Genomic DNA, 21080 nt, shown 5'->3' with positions numbered 1-21080 from the left:
GGCCATGCACATGGTGAACGCTGCACGAATGTGCATCCCGAATAAATGGCTCTCCCCGCATCCCCCTTCCATCGCGGACTGGTTCCACCGTCTCCAAAAGGTGATGGAGATGGAGGACCTAATACACCAGGCGAATGACAACCCAGCAAGGTTCAATGAGACTTGGGCCTGCTGGAAACATTTCACATCGACGAATGACTATCGGAAGGTGTGCCCGTGACAACCCTGCCCTTGCAAAATCGCCTCCTACCCCCCCCCCCCCCCACAGGGCTGTGGCGGAACATCCTTTCCCCATAACCTCCCCCCAGGCAGAGGAGCGATGACTCCCTGAATAAGACTACTTACTTTGTAGGTCAGAGGGCCTAGAGGCTACCTGCAGCACACATACACCCCCTAGGATAAGACCCTCTCGCTACTGGAAACACGGTGGTTGCCACAAACGACGTGCACCGCCGCTTTCAGCCTGACCCGTGGTTCATAGGATCTACTGGTTATCGTTACCATTGTGCAGGGTTGTTTATCGCTGTTCATGAATATTTGATTGTGCACTTGACCTAGATGCAATACTCTCCATGTTGTTACTGTGGTTTTTTCTAGCCTATGTTATGTATAGCGGCTGCGCCCGCAAATGTCAGCTCTGAGAGCACCTGTTAATTTTGAAAACCTCAATAAAATTCTTTGGAAAAAAAAAGAAGAGGCCATGGACTCTCAATATTGGGACAAGAGTGCTTTGTAAGTGGTGGAGATTTTCCCACCTTTCCTTGCAAGATAATGGAATCACTCCTAAAAAGAAGGATTTTTAGGATTTCTGGAGACAGAGGTAGCAGAGGAACTGACTCGGTTAAAGCTTAATAAAGCAATGGGCCCTAATAGTATTCATCTCAGAGTTCTAGGAGAACTTCTAGGTATAGTTGTTGGCCCATTAACAGATCTTTTTAATCCATCTTATCTAACAGGAGAAGTTCCCCATGACTGGCATACAACTGATATTGTACCTATCCACAAAAAGGGCAGCAAGGTAGAAGCAAATACAGACCAGTGAGTTTTAAAACAGTTGTAGTCAAGTTAATGGGATCACTCCTAAAAAGAAGGATCGTTGATCACTTAAAAACACATAACTTGGTGGATTTAAAGCAACATGGCTTTACTGAGGGCATATCATGTCAGACAAATTGGATTACATTTATTGACTATATCACTGTTTTGGACCAGGGTAGTGCTATGGACATAGCCTATCTTGAATTCAGCAAAGCATTTATTAAAGTTCCACATTATCTAATTAAAAAGTTGTACAAGCTAGGACTTAACCTTTGGTGGTTCAGTGGATATGCTAAAGGTTGGCAAAGAATAGATACCAGAGTGTGGTTGTAAATGGGGTTCAGAGAAATTTGGAACAGAGACCAGTCACTAGTGGTGTACCACAAGGCACTGTACTAGGGCCTGTTCTATTTTATCTATATGTAAGTGATATATTTTTGCTGATGACACAAAGGTGTGTAATAGGGTTGATATCCCTGGAGGTGCCTGTAACACGGTACATGATTTGGTATTACTTTTAAGATTGGTCAAATGCAGTTCAATGCATCTAGATGTAAAATAATACACCTAGGGAAAAGAATATCTCGACAGAGTACAATATTGGGGATACAGTGTTGGCCAGCACTACAGAGGAAAAAGATTTGGGAGTACTTGTTTCAGGTGATTGCAAAACAAGTAAACAGTGTGGCCAGGCAGTAGGAAAAGTGAATGTAATTCAAAGATGCATCACTAGAGTGGTCACCAGTTGGAGGTCCTGATTCCCCTATATAGATCGTTAGCGAGACCTCATTTAAGCTGGCCATAGATGGGTCAATCTTTTCCGTTCAACCAGTGGGTTGAACAGAAAAAAACGGAGCCGGACTTCCCCTATCCACAAATTTAGGCTGGATTCACACCTATGCATTTTGAGTGCTTTTTGCAGATTTGCACTACAATCCATTTACAGTGATGAAAATAAGTATTTGAACACCCTGCTATTTTGCAAGTTCTCCCACTTGGAAATAATGGAGGGGTCTGAAATTGTTATCGTAGGTGCATGTCCACTGTGAGAGACATAATCAAAAAAAAAATCCAGAAATCACAATGTATGATTTTTTTAAACTATTTATTTGTATGATACAGCTGCAAATAAGTATTTGAACACCTGAGAAAAACAATGTTAATATTTGGTACAGTAGCCTTTGTTTGCAATTACAGAGGTCAAACGTTTCTTGTGGTTTTTCACCAGGTTTGCACACACTGGAGGAGGGATTTTGGCCCACTCCTCCACACAGATCTTCTCTAGATCAGTCAGGTTTCTGGGCTGTCGCTGAGAAACACGGAGTTTGAGCTCCCTCCAAAGATTCTCTATTGGGTTTAGGTCTGGAGACTGGCTATGCCACGCCAGAACCTTGATATGCTTCTTACAGAGCCACTCCTTGGTTATCCTGGCTGTTTGCTTCGGGTCATTGTCATGTTGGAAGACCCAGCCTCGACCCATCTTCAAAGCTCTAACTGAAGGAAGGAGGTTGTTGCCCAAAATCTCGCAATACATGGCCCCGGTCATCCTCTCCTTAATACAGTGCAGTCGCCCTGTCCCATGTGCAGAAAAACACCCCCAAAGCATGATGCTACCACCCCCATGCTTCACAGTAGGGGTGGTGTTCTTGGGATGGTACTCATCATTCTTCTTCCTCCAAACACGGTTAGTGGAATTATGACCAAAAAGTTATATTTTGGTCTCATCTGACCACATGACTTTCTCCCATGACTCCTCTGGATCATCCAAATGGTCATTGGCAAACTTAAGACGGGCCTTGACATGTGCTGGTTTAAGCAGGGGAACCTTCCGTGCCATGCATGATTTCAAACCATGACGTCTTCTCCAACAGTAACCTTCGAAACGGTGGTCCCAGCTCTTTTCAGGTCATTGACCAGCTCCTCCCGTGTAGTCCTGGGCTGATTTCTCACCTTTCTTAGGATCATTGAGACCCCACGAGGTGAGATTTTGCATGGAGCCCCAGTCCGAGGGAGATTGACAGTCATGTTTAGCTTCTTCCATTTTCTAATGATTGCTCCAACAGTGGACCTTTTTTCACCGCGCTGCTTGGCAATTTCCCCGTAGCCCTTTTCAGCCTTGTGGAGGTGTACAATTTTGTCTCTAGTGTCTTTGGACAGCTCTTTGGTCTTGGCCATGTTAGTAGTTCAATTCTTACTGATTGTATGGGGTGGACAGGTGTCTTTATGCAGCTAATGACCTCAAAAAGGTGCATCTAATTTAGGATAATAAATGGAGTGGAGGTGGACATTTTAAAGGCAGACTAACAGGTCTTTGAGGGTCAGAATTCTAGCTGATAGACAGGTGTTCAAATACTTATTTGCAGCTGTATCATACAAATAAATAGTTAAAAAATCATAAATTGTGATTTCTGGAAAAAAAAATTTGGACATGCACCTACGATGACAATTTCAGACACCTCCATGATTTCCAAGGGGGAGAACTTGCAAAATAGCAGGGTGTTTAAATACTTATTTTCCTCACTGTAACATGGTTTTCTATGGAACACGTTCTGTAGTGCAAATCTGCAAAATGCACTACAAATACATAGGTGTAAATCCAGCCTAAGAGTGGATGGGAGAATAACTCCGACTGAGCTATTGTGTTCTGTTGGCGCGGAGACTTCCCTGCAGTCAGAATACACTGATCAGTGCTGCTAATTGAGTGGCATTTATCTGACTGGGTGGTTGTGCAGAAGTTTTATTGGTAGATCGACTTCTGTACAACCAGGGAGCCTATGCATTGTCCCTGCTGGACCAGCCAAATTTAGATCCATTTATGGCCAGCTTTAGAATACTGTGTGCAGTTCTGGAGACCTCACTTACAAAAGATCTTGATAAGATAGAACAAGTCCAGATATGGGCAACAAAATGGAGAAGGTTAGCAAACAAAAATGGTATGGAAATGGAAAGAAAATGGGGCAGATTCAATGGACCACTTTGTGTTTTTTTTTTTTTTTTTTTACCATCACTTTTCTATGTTTTAGCTAGAAACTTGCTATAAGTTTCATGAGGGGGAAAAATAAATAGGTAAAAGAAACTGGTATGCTTCCCCTAAGGCCCCCACACGATCAGTCCAAACTGATGAAAACGGACTGAAGTTCAGTTTCATCGGTTCACCGATGAAGCAGACTGATGGTCTGATGTGCCTACACACCATCAGTTCAAAAACCGATCGAGTCCAACGCTGTGACGTAAAACACGACGACGTGCTGAAAAAAATGAAGTTCAATGCTTCCAAGCATGCGTTGACTTGATTCTGAGCATGCCCGGGTTTGGAACCGATGCTTTTGCGTACTAACCATCGGTTTTGACCTATCGGTCAGGCGTCCATCGGTCCAATTTTAAAGCAAGTTCTCTGTTTTTGGACTGAAGGACAACAGACCGATGGGGCGTACACACGGTCGGTTTGGACCGATGAAACTGAACTTCAGTCCGTTTTCATCGGTTTGGACTGATCGCGTGTACGAGGCCTAAGGATACTAGGAAAACTTAGGCTTGCTGCGAGTGGGATAAATTATATCTGGGCTGTCCTTGCAGCTCTGTTTACAAGAGTTCAATCACCTTAAAGATCCAGAATTTAGACCAGTGTTTCCCAACCGTAGTCCTCAGGGGTGCTGCAGCAAAAAGAAAACTGCTGAACTAAGGCAGGCTTATGTTGTTTTTTTGTGCGTTTTAAACTTGCATGTAACCTCCTCTGGGACTCTTTTGATGAGCAGGCCACCTTGCCCGCATCCTACCAACTGATAAGGTCATTGGTTTCTAAGGAGCACATCAACAGCCTGCCCAGGGTCACTTGCCTCAGCAGCTGATAGGGTAGCCTCCACAGCTGATGGACAATTCCTTCCCTCTTCTCACAGTTGGCTGCTATGGCTGATATAGCAGCTGAAGATGGAGGAGCAGAGATGGCAGCCCTACAAGTCCTTTATCTCCAGTGGTGTGGTAAGTGGCTTCTCCAGCAGGAATTCAATGCTTCTGCTCATTGACTACTGCTACCAAACTGCTCGCTGACCGCCCTACCACTGCATACTGCCCTATCCTTCCAGTACATACTGGTCTCTGATTTCTATAAGTACAAGGCAACTCTGTGTTACAACCTACTGACCCTGAACTCTGCATCACAAACTACATTTTAGGGCTTTTGTGATGCAGGAACATGTGTGAAACCATTCATATCCCACACCACACAAAATGCCCTGCCTTTTGTAGATATGCGTGGGTGCCATGAATTCATAATGCTACCCCACATACCTAGCACATGTGCCTGCTAAAGTGCATGGTATCACAGTTCCAATGCATTTTGGTGCGGTGCAATCTTGAAAAAACAGCCCATCAAAAAATACAATGTGTGGGAACACACACAAAAGCACATGCTCGGACGCATCTCCTGGTGTGCCCCAAAATTGTGCAGAATTCTAAAGGGTGCCTTGACTGAAGAGTTGAGAAACACTTGTCCAGGTCATGGATTATATGCAGCTATTGTGCCATGTACTGTTTGACTAAAAAATTGTGTTTTGTGTTTTATTTTATTAAAGAACTTTTTCATGGTGTTGTTTTTTAAACCGTTTGTCGGAATAGGTAACAGGTACTTATATAACCCTGTTCGCATTCCCCTGATAAGCAGAAGATATCTAGTCACATTATTAAGCAAGCTTCATGTTTCCACCACAAGACTTCAGAGTAATATGGTGATCTGCTTTTTAGAAGAGGCCATGGACTCTCAATATTGGGACAAGAGTGCTTTGTAAGTGGTAGAGATTTTCCCACCTTTCCTTGCAAGATACAGTCCCCCCTCGCCCCACATAGTTGAAAGGCCTGTGGCTTGGCATGGTAAAGGAAGGGGTGGCTGTCCTCCCTTATCTGCCCACCCAGGCTGCATGCCTCAATAAGGGTCGGTTTTAGAATATTAAAGTAGAACTATGCGCAAAACCTTTTTCTTTTCTTTTTTTTTTTTCTTTCATTTTGGATAGAATTAAGGGAGGATTATAACCTCGTCTGATTTTTTTTTTTTGCCATCTTTGTGTCATTGTGGAGATCTACCTTCACTTCCTGTCCCATGGACAAACAGGAAGTGAGAGGGATCCCAGGCCACCAGAACTAGTGTCCCCCACTGGCAAGTTTCCCCTCAATTACTTTTCTGGGGATAACCCAAAATGTGGGATTTTCCTTTACTTTCACTGTCAATGATATAGGTCACCAGGACAAATGGAGAGGGTGAATCTCCCTAATGGGAGCACAGACTGCAATAAAAACTGACAGGTTTTATACTCCAAATCCACTGTCCAAAACTAAAAAACAAAGTTTTGCCTTTACTAATACTTTAAGGGGCACTTCCATTTTTTTTCCTGTTCTTTACAAATAAATTTGCACCGTCACTTGACATAATTAACCATAAAAGGTAACCCAGGGACCCCCTGGATTTCTCTGAAATAAATACATTTCTCTGGTAAAATTTGGCTAATGACCTCACCTGAAATAGGTGTGTTTGAACATCACAGATGTTCATTTGTAGCTTTTCAGAACTTATGTCTAGTACACACGATCGGTTTTCCCGTTGGGAAAACTGCTGTGTTTTTCTTTTGGCTGGGCCTTGTGTATGCTCCTTCCGACAGGAAAACTGTGGTTTAAAAAATTAGAACATGTTCTCTTTTTTCTCGCCGTGAATCGCAGCGTTTTTTTCCCCGCAGTTTTTCTATGGGAAACACTGCGAGGGAGCATACACACTACCGTTTTTCCCGACCAAAGCTCTCCTGGCAGTTTTCCTGTTGAAGAAACCAGTCGTGTGTACAGGGGAAAAGGGACCAAGCTGGTTCTCGGTTTTCCCTGCGGTCTTTTGACCATCGGGAAAACCGGTCGTATGTACTAGGCATTAGTCTTTTTTGGTCATCAGGGCATATTTACAATTTCTGAACAAGAACAGCAACTTTACTGACTTAAAAGCATCGATGTTCCCAATAATTTATTTCTTGCTTACTAGTCCATCTAAAACTACCTGACTAAATAATGTTGACAATTGTGCAGTATGAAGTGTGTTCTAAAGCTGTTAAAGAAAAATAGTACATCTACTGGGAGAATCAAGCAATAATAAAACTATAGTATGTTATGGGGTCACAAAAAGGCTGTGTTATTAATAATGACATACTGTGGGATATACAGTGCCTTGCAAAAGTATTCGGCCCCCTTTTGCCACATTTCAGGCTTCAAACATAAAGATATAAAATTTTAATTTTTTTTGAAGAATCAACAACAAGTGGGACACAATCATGAAGTGGAATGAAATTTATTGGATATTTCAATTTTTTTTAACAAATAAAAAACTGAAAAATTGGGCGTGCAAAATTATTCAGCCCCCTTAAGTTAATACTTTGTAGCGCCACCTTTTGCTGCGATTACAGCTGTAAGTCGCTTGGGGTATGTCTCTATCACTTTTGCACATCGAGAGACTGACATTTTTGCCCATTCCTCCTAGCAAAACAGCTCGAGATCAGTGAGGTTGGATGGATTGCGTTTGTGAACAGCAGTTTTCATTTCTTTCCACAGATTCTCGATTGGATTCAGGTCTGGACTTTGACTTGGCCATTCTAACACCTGGATATGTTTATTTGTGAACCATTCCATTGTAGATTTTGCTTTATGTTTTGGATCATTGTCTTGTTGGAAGACAAATCTCCGTCCCAGTCTCGGGTCTTTTGCAGACTCCATCGGGTTTTCTTCCAGAATGGTCCTGTATTTGGCTCCATCCATCTTCCCATCAATTTTAACCATCTTCCCTGTCCCTGCTGAAGAAAAGCAGGCCCAAACCATGATGCTGCCACCACCATGTTTGACAGTGGGGACGGTGTGTTCAGGGTGATGAGCTGTGTTGCTTTTACGTCAAACATAACGTTTTGCATTGTTGCCAAAAAGTTCGATTTTGGTTTCATCTGACCAGAGCACCTTCTTCCACATGTTTGGTGTGTCTCCCAGGTGGCTTGTGGCAAACTTTAAACAACACTTTTTATGGATATCTTTAAGAAATTGCTTTCTTCTTGCCACTCTTCCATAAAGGCCAGATTTGTGCAGTATACGACTGATTGTTGTCCTATGGACAGAGTCTCCCACCTCAGCTGTAGATCTCTGCAGTTCATCCAGAGTGATCATGGGCCTCTTGGCTGCATCTCTGATCAGTCTTCTCCTTGTATGAGCTGAAAGTTTAGAGGGACGGCCAGGTCTTCGTAGATTTGCAGTGGTCTGATACTCCTTCCATTTCAATATTATCGCTTGCACAGTGCTCCTTGGGATGTTTAAAGCTTGGGAAATCTTTTTGTATCCAAATCTGGCTTTAAACTTCTCCACAACAGTATCTTGGACCTGCCTGGTGTGTTCCTTGTTCTTCATGGTGCTCTCTGCGCTTTAAACGGACCTCTGAGACTATCACAGTGCAGGTGCATTTATACTGAGACTTGATTACACACAGGTGAATTCTATTTATCATCATTAGTCATTTAGGTCAACAATGGATCATTCAGAGATCCTCACTGAACTTCCGGAGAGAGTTTGCTGCACTGAAAGTAAAGGGGCTGAATAATTTTGCACGCCCAATTTTTCAGTTTTTTATTTGTCAAAAAAGTTTGAAATATCCAATAAATTTCGTTCCACTTCATGATTGTGTCCCACTTGTTGTTGATTCTTCAAAAAAAAATTACAGTTTTATACCTTTATGTTTGAAGCCTGAAATGTGGCAAAAGGTCGCAAATTTCAAGGGGGCCGAATACTTTCGCAAGGCACTATATATCCGTTTTTATTATGTCTATGGTTCTACATTAATAGGTATATTTTATACTGGAGTACATATTGAGGGAATATGATACTTTCTACTTTGAGGTAGTGCCACATTACACATTGTCAAGTTAGCTGATTCAGTCATTGAAGTTGTGCCTGGACCAGCATAAGTTATTGATTTTTGTTGTGTAAACAGTGAATAGAAATGTACATTTCTCCTAATTGCTTTTTCTTTTACTGTTTGGTAGAGCTCAAAAGTGCTGGCCAAGAAAGAGCTGTCCTACGTGCCAGTAATCGGCTGGATGTGGTACTTCTTAGAGATGGTGTTCTGTAAGCGAAAATGGGAAGAAGATCGGAAAACAGTTATGCAAGGATTAAGGAACCTTAAAGACTACCCTGAATATTTTTGGGTAAGCAAAGTATGAAAAATAAAAAAGTAGTAAACTATTTCAGTATTCACCTCCTAGGCTGGGTTAGTCTGCGGGCTGGACAAGAACGGCTATACAGCGTGGGATGGACAAGTCTGCTGTTGTAATTTGACAGTTGGCACTAGCGGCTGCCAATTTTCTGTCCAGCTGCTTTGATTTTTTCAAGCGAAAGATGTCAGGCAGGAGAGTGGTCGCAGGGCCACCAACTAAGCAAATTTCGGCCAAAATTCAACAGTAACCAGAATAAATTCGCAAATTGTAATATATTATATTTTTGTTATTAGGTTTTATACTGTATATACATTACTTTGTGAGCAGTACATATTGTTACAATCGCATGACTTATTTCCAGTTTATGTTAAGTACAGTTCAGCTAGAGCATTGTTTCTCATCCGGGGTTTCCATGTGAAGTCCCCATGTTTTTCACCGTGATTCAACATTGTGGCAGATGTACAGGGTGGGCCATTTATATGGATACACCTTAATAAAATGGGAATGGTTGCCGCCATGGTCACCACCCATCTTGAAAAGTTTCCCCCCCCCTTACGTATACTAATGTGCCACAAACAGGAAGTTAATATCACCAACCATTCCCATTTTATTAAGGTGTATCCATATAAATGGCCCACCCTGTATATCCACCCAATGTTGTTTCCAGTGCACACTGACAGTGAGTACTGTCAGCTTGCATTGACACCTGATGCCTTCTCTGTAGTTCCGGGTCAGAGGGTCGAGCCCGGGGGAATGCAGAGAGCGGGAGCTCTAACTTTAGACCATGGAGGCGGGGAGCACAGAGTGGGAGTCTCACAGAGTGAGATCAAGTGGCTGGATCAGAAGGTGAGATCCTGTCTCAATGGTAGTGATGCACACTGTGGTGGGGGGGAGAAGAGAAAAGGAGCACATGGCTGGATTGATTGGAAGATGAGATCCTGCCAACAAAAGGGGTATATGCAGAATGCGGGAGGGGGTGGCAGAGAACAGGAGGTGACATCATGTGTATAACAGCTCTGAATGCAGAGAGCAGGAGCACACAGATGGATCAGGCTGAATGTAGCAGGAGCATAGCTCCCAACTGTCACTGATTTCGAGGGACTGTCCCTGATTTGGAGCAATGTCCCTCTGTCCCTCATTCCTCCTTATTTGTCTCATTTTGGTCTGATCCATATAGTAGTATATAAAATGCACTTTTTATCTGTCAAAAAGTGTTTTTCATCGCTAAACCTTTCATCTGATTTCTAAATTGCTGCATTTGTAGATTCCAAGAGCCAATATAAAGGAATAGTAGTGGTACAAAAGCACTTGTGGGTTTAACCAATCTTGTTTTGTTTGTACAATTCTCCTTTCAGGGGGCATTGCAGGGGGTGTGTCCTATGCCTGCATACTTTTGCTGATAGATGTCCCTCATTCCCATCTCAAAAAGTTGGGAGGTATGCAGCAGGTGGCATTATAATAGTTTCATGTTATGCCATAATTGTACATAATGCTATTATGAGCTCACTTCCTGCTACATTCAACCTGATCAAGCTGCGTGCCTCCACTCTCTGCTCCCCCCTCTCTTCCTCTGCAGTCTTCATTTAGCTGCTGCCATACACGGGATCTCGCCTCCTGCAACATATCATTAGGAGGCACCCAGAGATGGTAAAAACCTGCTCTTTTAGAACTTTAAAAGTCCAAGTCATGACTGTGCCTTTGACACCCCCTCCCCCTACTTTTCAACCCACTAGCCTTCCCATCCCCCTTAACTCTGGCTACTTGCAAAAACAGCCTTTCCCTTCCCCATTCTCTCAACGCCTATCCCCCCTAACACAGGGGTCCCCGGACTGCAGACCAGTGCAGTCCATGGCCTGTTGATGACTAGGCTGCACAGATGGATGTGAGCGGCGACCTCGGTCCGCACAGGGCTATCAGACCACTGTCGCCACTCACACCCTGGCGTGTGGCAGACCACGGTCGGCGCTCACACCCTGGCGTTTGGCCATGCCTGTGTGTACTCTCCAGACTTGCCCGGCCAACAATGTCCTCCTATCAGCAGCTGCAGATCAGACTGGAGAGCTCCTGCCCTGCTGATAGGATGACATTGTTGGACGGGGTGTTCTGACAAAATGTTGAACCTGGCAGAATGAGCAACCGGCATCACTTCCGTTTTATTAAACCATCATGAATTGCAGATTTTGAAGAGTTCCTGCTTGGAGTTTGGATACAACGGCAACCGAATAGAGTCCGATGCGCGATATTATGAGTGGAGATTGTTACTCTGCTCCGAAACTAACCTATAAGGCGGGGACACTTTTGTCCTTGTTAGCCGCTATAATGTGAAAACAGCAAAATCTTCCTATACTGGGCTGTATTCGGTAGCCAGTGTTTTGTCCAAACACTAATTTCATCCAAATCAGCAATTACTGATGGTTTAAACGATTTTCTGCCGAGTTGCCTATTTTGTCATGACACCGGGAGAGGACACAATGACTGATAACAGCCTTTGCCCTGCCGAAGGTAGGAGTCCTGAGCAGGAGAGGCAGAGATTGGAATGGGAAAGTGTCATGTTAGAGAGGAAAGGGGGTGGGCAGACTGCAGGGGCATTGATGAGGAGGCTGTGATTGCTAGCGGTACTGTAATGTAATCACAGCCCCCCTTACATCACAGCCCACCTTTACAGAGCAGTCACCATTACATAAGTGTAAAGGGGCACTGTAATGTAAAAGGGGGGCCTGTGATGTGAAGGGGAACTGAAGACACTGTGACACAGTGTGGGGAACTGTGATTTAAAAACGTACTGTGGGCACTGATATAAACTGGGGTCTGTGCTGTTGTGGTATGAAGGGGGGCTGAGGACCAAATCCCCTGACCCATCCGCCAACCTGGGTCCCTGGGAACATTGGCTGCCATGAAACCGGTCCCTGGTGCCAAAAAGGTTGGGGACCACTGCCCTAACACATTAGGAAGAAATGTCAACACCAAAACTGTCCTAATATTCATGTCTGCCCTAGCAGGTGATCATCCACCTCGGGAAGATATTCATGAATGACATCCATAAACCGGTACATGCTATCCATGTGATGTGTGTTTAATGACTTCTACAGAATGCAGAATATTGAATCCTTAACTACAACCATGAATGTAAAGTTTTCATGTGTAAGGAGTTTGGGCACATGTCTGCCATTTATACAGTGGGGAAAAATTATAATTTGATCCCCTGCCCACTTACAAAGAAATGCATAGTCTATAATTGTTATCATAGGTGTATTTTAAATGATTGAGACAGAATATCACCCAAAAATCCAGAAAAACACATGATACAAATTATATAAATTGAGTTGCCGTTCAGTGAGTAAAATAAGTATTTGATCCCCAAGCAAAACATGACTTGGTGGAGAAACCCTTGTTGGCAAGCACAGAGGTAAGACATCTTGTAGTTTACCAGGTTCGCACACATCTCAGAAGGGATTTTGGTCCACTCTTCTTTACAGATCTCTAAATCTTAAAGCGGAGCTCAACCCAAAAGGAGAAGTTCCATTTCTGGGCATCTCGAGCGGAAGTTATTCTCTCTCCCTCCCCCAAATCACGATGCGGGTCTGTGATTGCGCTGCAATCACGGGAAGCAAGATGCCCAAAAGTAGTTCCTGAACTTTTTTTGGGGCGACATGCTTCCCGCGATGCGGATTTCCACGACTGCAGAGTGTTTTTTTGCAACAGACCCGCAACGCGATTTTAGGTGTCATTCAAATGACTGGCAAATGATTCATTCACACATTGGTGCTTTCAGATCGTAGGCAGAATTGTGGCAAATCTGCCGCGATTCAAAACGCTGAAGTGTGAATGCAGCCTAAGGCTCGATTCACATCTATGCATGTTGCTTTTGAGCGTTTCTGCAGTGCTTTTTGCTGTGTTTTCTTCCACAATTTTGCTGCGATCTGTATTTTTGTAATGCTTTTTTGGGGGAGGGAATTTGTTGTTGGGCAGATTTAAAAACGCAAAAACACAGTAAAAACACACTACTGTATTTATCGGGGTATAGCGCGCTCCCGCGTATAGCGTGCACCCCTAAAGTTGCCCCGAATTCCTGTGGAATTTTTTTTTTTTGTACTAACAGTTTTGGTGTCTTGCGCGGCGTCCATCGGCGGCCTCGTCGGGTCCGGCGTCCGTCTGCGGCTTCGGGTGTCCTCTTCGTCGGGTCCGGCGTCCTTCTGCGGCGTCCTCCCTGCTCGTTTCCCGCGCCGAGTTTGAATACTGCGCCGACATATACAGAGCGCAGTACACTCGTGTATTGTCGGCAATGCTCGGCTACTCTCGCGCTGACGTCCTGTACGTCCAGGACGTCAGCACGGGAGGAGCCGAGACTGCCCGACAATACACGAGTGTACTGCGCTCGGTATATGTCGGCGCAGTATTCAAACTCGGCGCGGGAAAGCGGGTATCGGCGTATACCGCGCACCCACGATGTTGCCCTGATTTTCAGGGCAAAAAAGTGCGCGGTATACGCCGATAAATACGGTACATACTTTTTTGCAGTTTCTCAATTGAAGTCTATTGAACCAAAAAAAAAGAAGAAAAGCACGGTTTTGCATTGATGTTAATGTGAACATGTTCCAAAGAAACACATGTTAAAAAAATGTTCTGCATTTCTGCAAAAAGCATGAAAAAACACATTGGTGTGAATGGAGCCAAAAACCCTATAAACTACCTACACACCTATCCTATTTCACAACCAACATATAGCTCCCATCTGTGTATTAGAGCGCAGTCACTTATTTAACCCCTTCCCGTCTGCGCTATAGCGAAATGGCGGCTACAACGCGGACCTACATAGCCAGGAGGCCGTCAATAGACGTCCTCCCCTTTGCATGCTCCCCGCGCACCCCCTGTGGGGCGCGCGATGTGATCGCCGATTCAATGAGTCGAGTCGATCCCGGCCCCTTACCACGTGATCAGCTGTCAGCCACGGACAGCTGATCACGTGATGTAAACAGAAGATCAGCAATCTTTTATTTTTTTTGTTGCCAATCACCAGCTTCTGTGAAAGGGACATCGGTCCCAAAGAGGAAGAGGTGCAGCCAAGTTGAGTGTGCCCACCAGTGCCACCCGCCAGTTCCCACCAGTGCATATCAGTGCCACCTATCAGTGCCCACCAGTGGTGCCAATCAGTGTCTAATAAGTGCCGCCTATCAGTGCCCATTACTGCTACCCATCAGTGCCAGCTATGAGTGCCCTTCAGTGCCACCTATCAATGCCCATCAGTGCCGCCTCAGTGCCACCTATTAATGCCATTCAGTGCAGCCTATAAGTGCCCACCAGTGCAGCCTCATCAGCATACATTAATTTTTTTTTTTTTTTTTTTTTCGCCTCAGAGAACTATCAGGATACTCAATCACTTTAGCGTTCAATTTGCAGTCTCCTTTGTTCGCATCATGGTTGGAAATTTCTTTCTTTTTTTTTTTTTTTTCCCTTTGAATATATGTCAATAAATATACAAAAGGAGATAAAGGAAAAAAAATTCTTAAGTACATAAATAAATACATTAGTGTCCCCTAGCCGAACAAACCCTCATCCCACCCTCAGGCCACCCCCAACCCTTGAACCCGCCCTCCCACCCTCCCCTATCTCCGGAGTTCTGTCTCCTATTGAATCACTCTTTGCCCGTTGACCTTCCTACACTATATCATCCTATCACTATACCTTGGTGCAAGTTTAAAATTAACCCAATCCTGCCATTTCCGTTTAAATCCACATTCTCCTTCCTCTCCCATGTACCTGAGCTGTTCAGCATAATATATATCGTTAATTCTGCGAAACCAGCTCTTTACTGTCGGGCTCATAGGGTCCTTCCATTGTTTGGGGATCAGACTCTTAGCTGCATCTAGTACGTGTGGAAGTAAGGTTCTCATATACTGTTTAGTTGACATTTCTGTCCCATGAAACAAGCAGACCCATGGATCAGGAGGTATTTTAATTCCGGTAATCTCCTCAATTATTAATAGTACATCCTGCCAGTATGTTTTAATTTTTGGGCAGGTCCACCATATATGTGACATAGTGCCCACTTCAAGACAGCCCCTCCAACAGTATTTGGAAGTGTCGTCTTGGTAACGGTGTGCTATGGCCGGGGTTATATACCATCGTGCTAAACACTTAAAGTTCATTTCGATCAGTGCACAATTGAATGAAGTTGAATGCGTCTTTTTTAATATTTTCCTGACCACTGTCTCGGTTTTTCCCGTTCCCAATTCCTCTTCCCATTTATTAATATAAGGAGGGAAACCGGGGTCTTTCAGTCCCATTAATATTTTATAAATTGCAGATATCGCGCCCCTTCCCCCTGGTGCCAAACACATACGCTCCAAAGGGAGCAAGTATCTATCTGACCTCAGGGGGGAGGGGAAGGAATCCACAAAATGCGTCAGCTGAAGGTATCGCCACCTGTTCAACTCAAACAATTCTTTTTTTTTACTTAGTTCCTGATAGGTAAGAATTTTGCCGTCTTTTAATATGTCTTTTAATTGAGCATCTGATTTTTTAATCCATTTACCAAACAGGTCCGTTTTCCCTGGTGCAAAGAAATTTGTGTCAAATAGAGGGATTAATGGGGAGTTATAACCCCATCTATGTTTTTTATGTGCCCTATCCCAAATAGACATGGATGCCAATGTGATTTTGTGCATGTGCGGATTTATTTGTCTAAAATGTGGCGGTATCCAAATTTCTTTTCCTAACCGTGAGTTATTTGAACAGCTTTCTAATCTCACCCATCTTTTCTCTCTTTTATCTCTGACCCAATCAACCACCCGTGCCATGTGAATAGCCATATAATATGTGTAAATATCAGGTACCCCCAAACCACCATGTTCCTTATCTCTAATTAACACCTCCATACTAATGCGCATTTTTTTGTTCCGCCATATAAACCTATTTAATAACTGTTTTAGTATTTTAAAGTAAGCACCCGGTAGTGCGATTGGTAACATTTGAATTATGTATAATATCTTGGGGAGAGTAAACATCTTAAAACAGTTTATTCTCCCTAATAGGGATCTTTGTCTCAATGCAATTCTCTTTAAATCTTTTTTAATATCATTTAATAGTGGTATATAATTCTGTAGATAGATTAGGTCAGGGGGAGATGTGATATTAACTCCCAAATATTTTATCTCGGTATCTTTCCAAATAAATGGAAACTCTTGCTTATATCTCCGTACGTCCTGTGCTTTCACATTTATATTGAGGATTTCTGATTTTAGAGGATTGATTTTAAAATTAGATACGTCTCCATACAATTTGAGGGTTTTTAATAGATTCGGGAGTGTTATAGTTGGATTCGTTATGAATAATAAAATATCGTCGGCGAACGCTGCGAGTTTATGTTCCCCATCATTTGTTTGAATCCCCCTAATATCAGGGTTATTTCTAATCCCGGCCAGCAATGGTTCCAGGGTTAAAATAAATAAAAGGGGCGACAGGGGGCACCCCTGTCTAGTCCCATTGAACATTTCAAATGTCCCTGACAATGTCCCATTTACCTTAACTCTTGCCGTTGGGTGTTTATACAAAGCGCTTATCCACCCCATCATTTTTGGACCGATCCCGATAAACTCCAATGTGTTCAATAGAAATCCCCAGTCTACCCTGTCGAAAGCCTTTTCGGCGTCTATCGACAGGAGTAGACCTGGGGATTTACTATCTTTTATTATCTGTGTCAACAGAAGTGTTCTGATGCTATTGTCCCTGCCTTCCCTCCCGGGGACAAAGCCTACTTGGTCAGTATGTACTAATTCTTTCATGATTGTTTTCATTCTCCCTGCTAAGATTTTGGCGAACAGTTTTACATCTGCATTTAAAAGCGAGATGGGTCTAAAACTAGAACATAAGGAGGGATCTTTACCTATCTTAGGGATTACTGTAATTGCAGCCTCTAATGCCTCTTGACGAATATCCCAATTTAAACCAATACCGTTTATATAAGAACACATCCTGGGGATCAGAATGTCACTGAACTTTTGGTAATATGCAATTGTTAACCCGTCGGGGCCTGGACTTTTCCCCTTTGGTGACTCCTTTAAATTATTGCGAATTTCCAATTCCGTTATGGGTTCTTCTAAAAAACTAATTTTGTCGTCTGATATTTTATTTAGACATGTGTTATTTAAATTTTTTTTTATATTAACGCTTCTCCTTTTGTTTTTTTCGGGGGTGTCCCCTTGCGATATAGAGTACAGCTTCCCATAGTATTCTTGAAATACTCTTGCAATTTCTGATGATGTATGTACTTTGCTCCCTTTGCCTGTTTGAATACTTTCTATAAAATTACCCTTAAATTTGTTTTGAAACCCTTTTGCTAGGTATTTACCCGATAAGTCACCCCATTGATAATTCTCTTTCTTACGTCTGTAAGAAGCCGCTCTATTTTCATATTCAATAAGATCTCTTAATTCCTCTCTTTTTAAGATAGCGGTGCTCTCCGCTTCATTCTCTCCTGTTAGTTTATGAGTCTGTTCGAGGTCCAAGATGGTTTTATATAACTCATCATATTTCTTCTTAGTTTCTTTTTTTTTGCTGATCCTATTGCAATCAGTATGCCCCTGATATAGGCCTTGTGAGCCTCCCAAACTATTGATTCCGACACGTGTTCGGAGCAATTAGTCTTGAAATACCATTCTAATTCCTGTTTTATCCTTTTTACAGCCTCTTCATCCTGTATTAAATCCTTGTTAAGTCTCCATTTGGTGTTACTTTTGGGAGCTCCCTCAATTTTTAAATTAATTGAAACTGGCGCATGGTCCGACAGGGTAGTTACCCCAATTCCCGAACTTGTCACTACGTCCAATGAGCTGTGATCCACTAAAAAAAAGTCGATCCTAGAGTACGTCCCGTGTACAGCGGAGTAGAATGAGTAATCTCGTATTTTCGGATGCTGTATTCTCCAAACATCTATCAATTGGAGTTGATGTAATTTTTTTTTAAGTAATTTTCTTTGTGCATCTCCAGTCCGCTGTGCACGGGACGTACAATCGAGATCCAGATCCAGACAGAGGTTCATATCACCCGCCACAACTACCCTGCCTGTCCTGAAGTCCATGAACATCTCGATGACCCCCTTAAGAAATCCCATGGAGTTCTTATTTGGACAATAAATATTTGCAATAGAATAATCCACCTCATTTATTTTTCCTCTAAGTAGAAGATATCGCCCCTCGGGATCTGCTTTTCTCTCTACCAGAACAAATCTAACTTCCTTGGCAAACCCTATGGCAACCCCCTTTGCCAATTTAGTCGGTGAGTCTCCATAGTACCATAATGGATATTCCGGTGAGCTTATTTTAAGATTTGACTCCTGCGAGATATGTGTCTCTTGTATGAGTACTATATCTGCTTTAAGATGTCTAATTTCTCTTAAAATATTACCCCTTTTTAGCGGTGAGTTTAATCCCCTTACATTATATGAGAGTATTTTTAAGGTTCCCATAATATCTACCAGATAATCGCTTGCCCCCCGACCACTCCCGTTGCATTGTTATTATTATATTCGGTCACGATAAATTGAGTCATAAAACTCGACAACTTATATAGGCAGAATTTCCAGTATGCATCAAGGCAAAACCACGACAGGCAGCTTATTTCTGAGACCGATAGCCGGAGAAACTCCCCCCCAAACCCTCTCCCACACCCCCCCACCTTCCCCCATTTACTCTGTACTATGACCCCTCCCATCGCCCAAACCTTCCCCCCCTCCCTCCCTTCCCCCACCAGTAGGGGCATTACGGCCTAAAATAGGCCCCTGGATCCGTGGCCAACCTACTCCACCCGGCCCACGGTTCTCGCCCCAGAGGTTGAGCTCTGTGAGTGTGACTACGTCCCGAACCGCCACCGCCCTCCCCCCACTCCGAAGGATGGGGGTGGGTGAGTAGCCCCAGGACTCCCCGGGCTCCCACCAGCCGGTCCCCCCCGTCCCCCCCCCAACCACCCCCCAGCCCCCCACATCATCATCTCCATTTTTGTTATTTATCTGGTGTGGATGTTTTCTTAATTATTTTCCTCTTTTATTTCCTGGGATAAGGCTCCATGTCTGATGGCCCGGTGTAGGTGGTATCTTCTCTTGAGGTTCATTCCAACCAGGTATCTCTATCAATGGGATGTCCAGTCTCTTGCAGAACTTAGTCATCTCTTCGGGGAAACTTAAGGTCGCGGATCTACCCTCCTTCTTCCCGATTAAACACGCTGGATAACCCCAAGAATATTGGATACCATGTATTTTTAAATGTTCAAGTAGCGGTTTTAATAGTCTCCTTCTAGAAAGGGTCTCGGTGGCAAGGTCCGGAAAAATCTGTAATTCAGTCTCGTTGAATGTTACCGGCCTAATGGTTTTAAGACGCTGCCAGATCTGTTCTTTATCTTGAAAATTGTGAAATCTTGCGATCACGTCTCTGGGTATTCCCGCTGCCAATTCCGCCGGTTTTCTAATCCGATGAATTCTTTCGAATTAGATTTTTTCCGTTTCTATTTTACCCAAGATGTGGCCGAATAATTTATCGAGTTTTACTTGGAGGTCTTCTCCTTCCAGGTCAGGTAAACCACGGATCCTCAAGTTCTTCCTTCGGTTCCGATTTTCTTGATCTTCCATTCGGTACCTCAAGTTCCTTTGTTCTATTTGTAATTCCTTCATTTGCATTTTTAACTCTAACACCTCAGCAGCTTGACTGTCCAGTTTTTCTTCAGTTTCTTCTACTCTTCTCAGTAAATGACTCATGTCTTCATGTACAATCGTTATCTCATTTTTTAACGAGACCTCCATTCGTGAGATTGATAATTCTAGTCGCGAAAACATCTCTAATAACTCTGTTTTTGATGGAGGTAAATCTTTATTGGTGGCACCGTGTGGTTCCACAACATCCACCTCAGACTCTCTGGTTGTCACTGTTTCAGAGTACCTTCTCCGTCCGTTTTTTTTGTTGGCCCATTGATAGTCTGCTTTTGGCCCCGGATGTTTCACTAGGGCAGTCTTTGGAAGTGTCTTGTGTCATGTATTTTTTTATAGTTCCAGGGCTGGCACTTATTTTGGGGGCGTTGGCCACAGCACCCCTAACTGGGCGGCCTCTCATTTCTTATACTCTGTTAGTCACACAGGAAAAAAAAAAAAAAAAAAAAATGATCAAGAGACCCCCCAAATACTCTTGACACGGCCGATTTAATCGACTATGGGGGCTTTCAATTCAGAATGGTTGAGCCACTATTGACCCCTCAGGCAGCTCAACAGATAAAAAGCGGATAAGTAGTGGGGCTGTTAATTCCCCTCAGTTGGTGTGCTTCTGAAGATAGAAAGGTGTCCTCAAATATCCTTATTTTTTTTTTTTTCCTCCCTTCTTCTCCTTTATCTTCCACTTTATCTTATGTCTCCTACTCCGGCATCTCGCAACCTTTAATATTTAAAGTAAATTGACTACCAGTGAACTGTGGGGGGTAATTTGAGCTGGTAGGTGTGCTTGCACTGGAGGGTGATAGGGGGCAAGAAAAGAAAGCCACGCTTCCCCACGCACTGATCTGTCACACTATTCCCCACACGCCCTACACCCCTTGTAATTACTTAAAGTGGCAGTCCACAATCCGCTACAGTTTCTGCTTCAACCTCGCTCACTATAGTGCACTATAGTGCGCTATGTCCTGACACGCTAGTCACAGCTCAATCCCCTAAATTTGTACTCATTTATAGTAATTTGTAGTTACTTATAGTTGTATGCAGTTGCTATATAATTAGCTTATGATTAGCTGATAGTTAGTAATTATTAAGCATTTCGTTAGTGACAGTCTTCAATCAGCAATCCGCTTCATCGC

At 43.3% G+C, this 21080-nt stretch overlaps 1 protein-coding gene across 3 annotated transcripts in view; it reads left to right on the top strand.

Moving 5' to 3' along the window:
- Positions 1 to 21080, top strand: part of AGPAT4 (1-acylglycerol-3-phosphate O-acyltransferase 4) — a 142905-nt gene that overhangs the window by 83454 nt on the left and 38371 nt on the right. For all 3 annotated transcript variants that reach the window (XM_040350612.1, XM_040350613.1, XM_040350614.1), the window contains one exon: positions 9084 to 9245. In XM_040350612.1, coding sequence (XP_040206546.1) covers positions 9084 to 9245 — 162 coding nt within the window. The remainder of the gene's footprint in view (positions 1 to 9083; positions 9246 to 21080) is intronic.

The sequence above is a fragment of the Rana temporaria genome, chromosome 4 (genome assembly GCF_905171775.1).
Source record: "Rana temporaria chromosome 4, aRanTem1.1, whole genome shotgun sequence".
NCBI lineage: Eukaryota > Metazoa > Chordata > Amphibia > Anura > Ranidae > Rana > Rana temporaria.
Note: the sequence above shows the minus strand (reverse complement) of the source record. Positions and strands in the feature narration are given on the sequence as shown.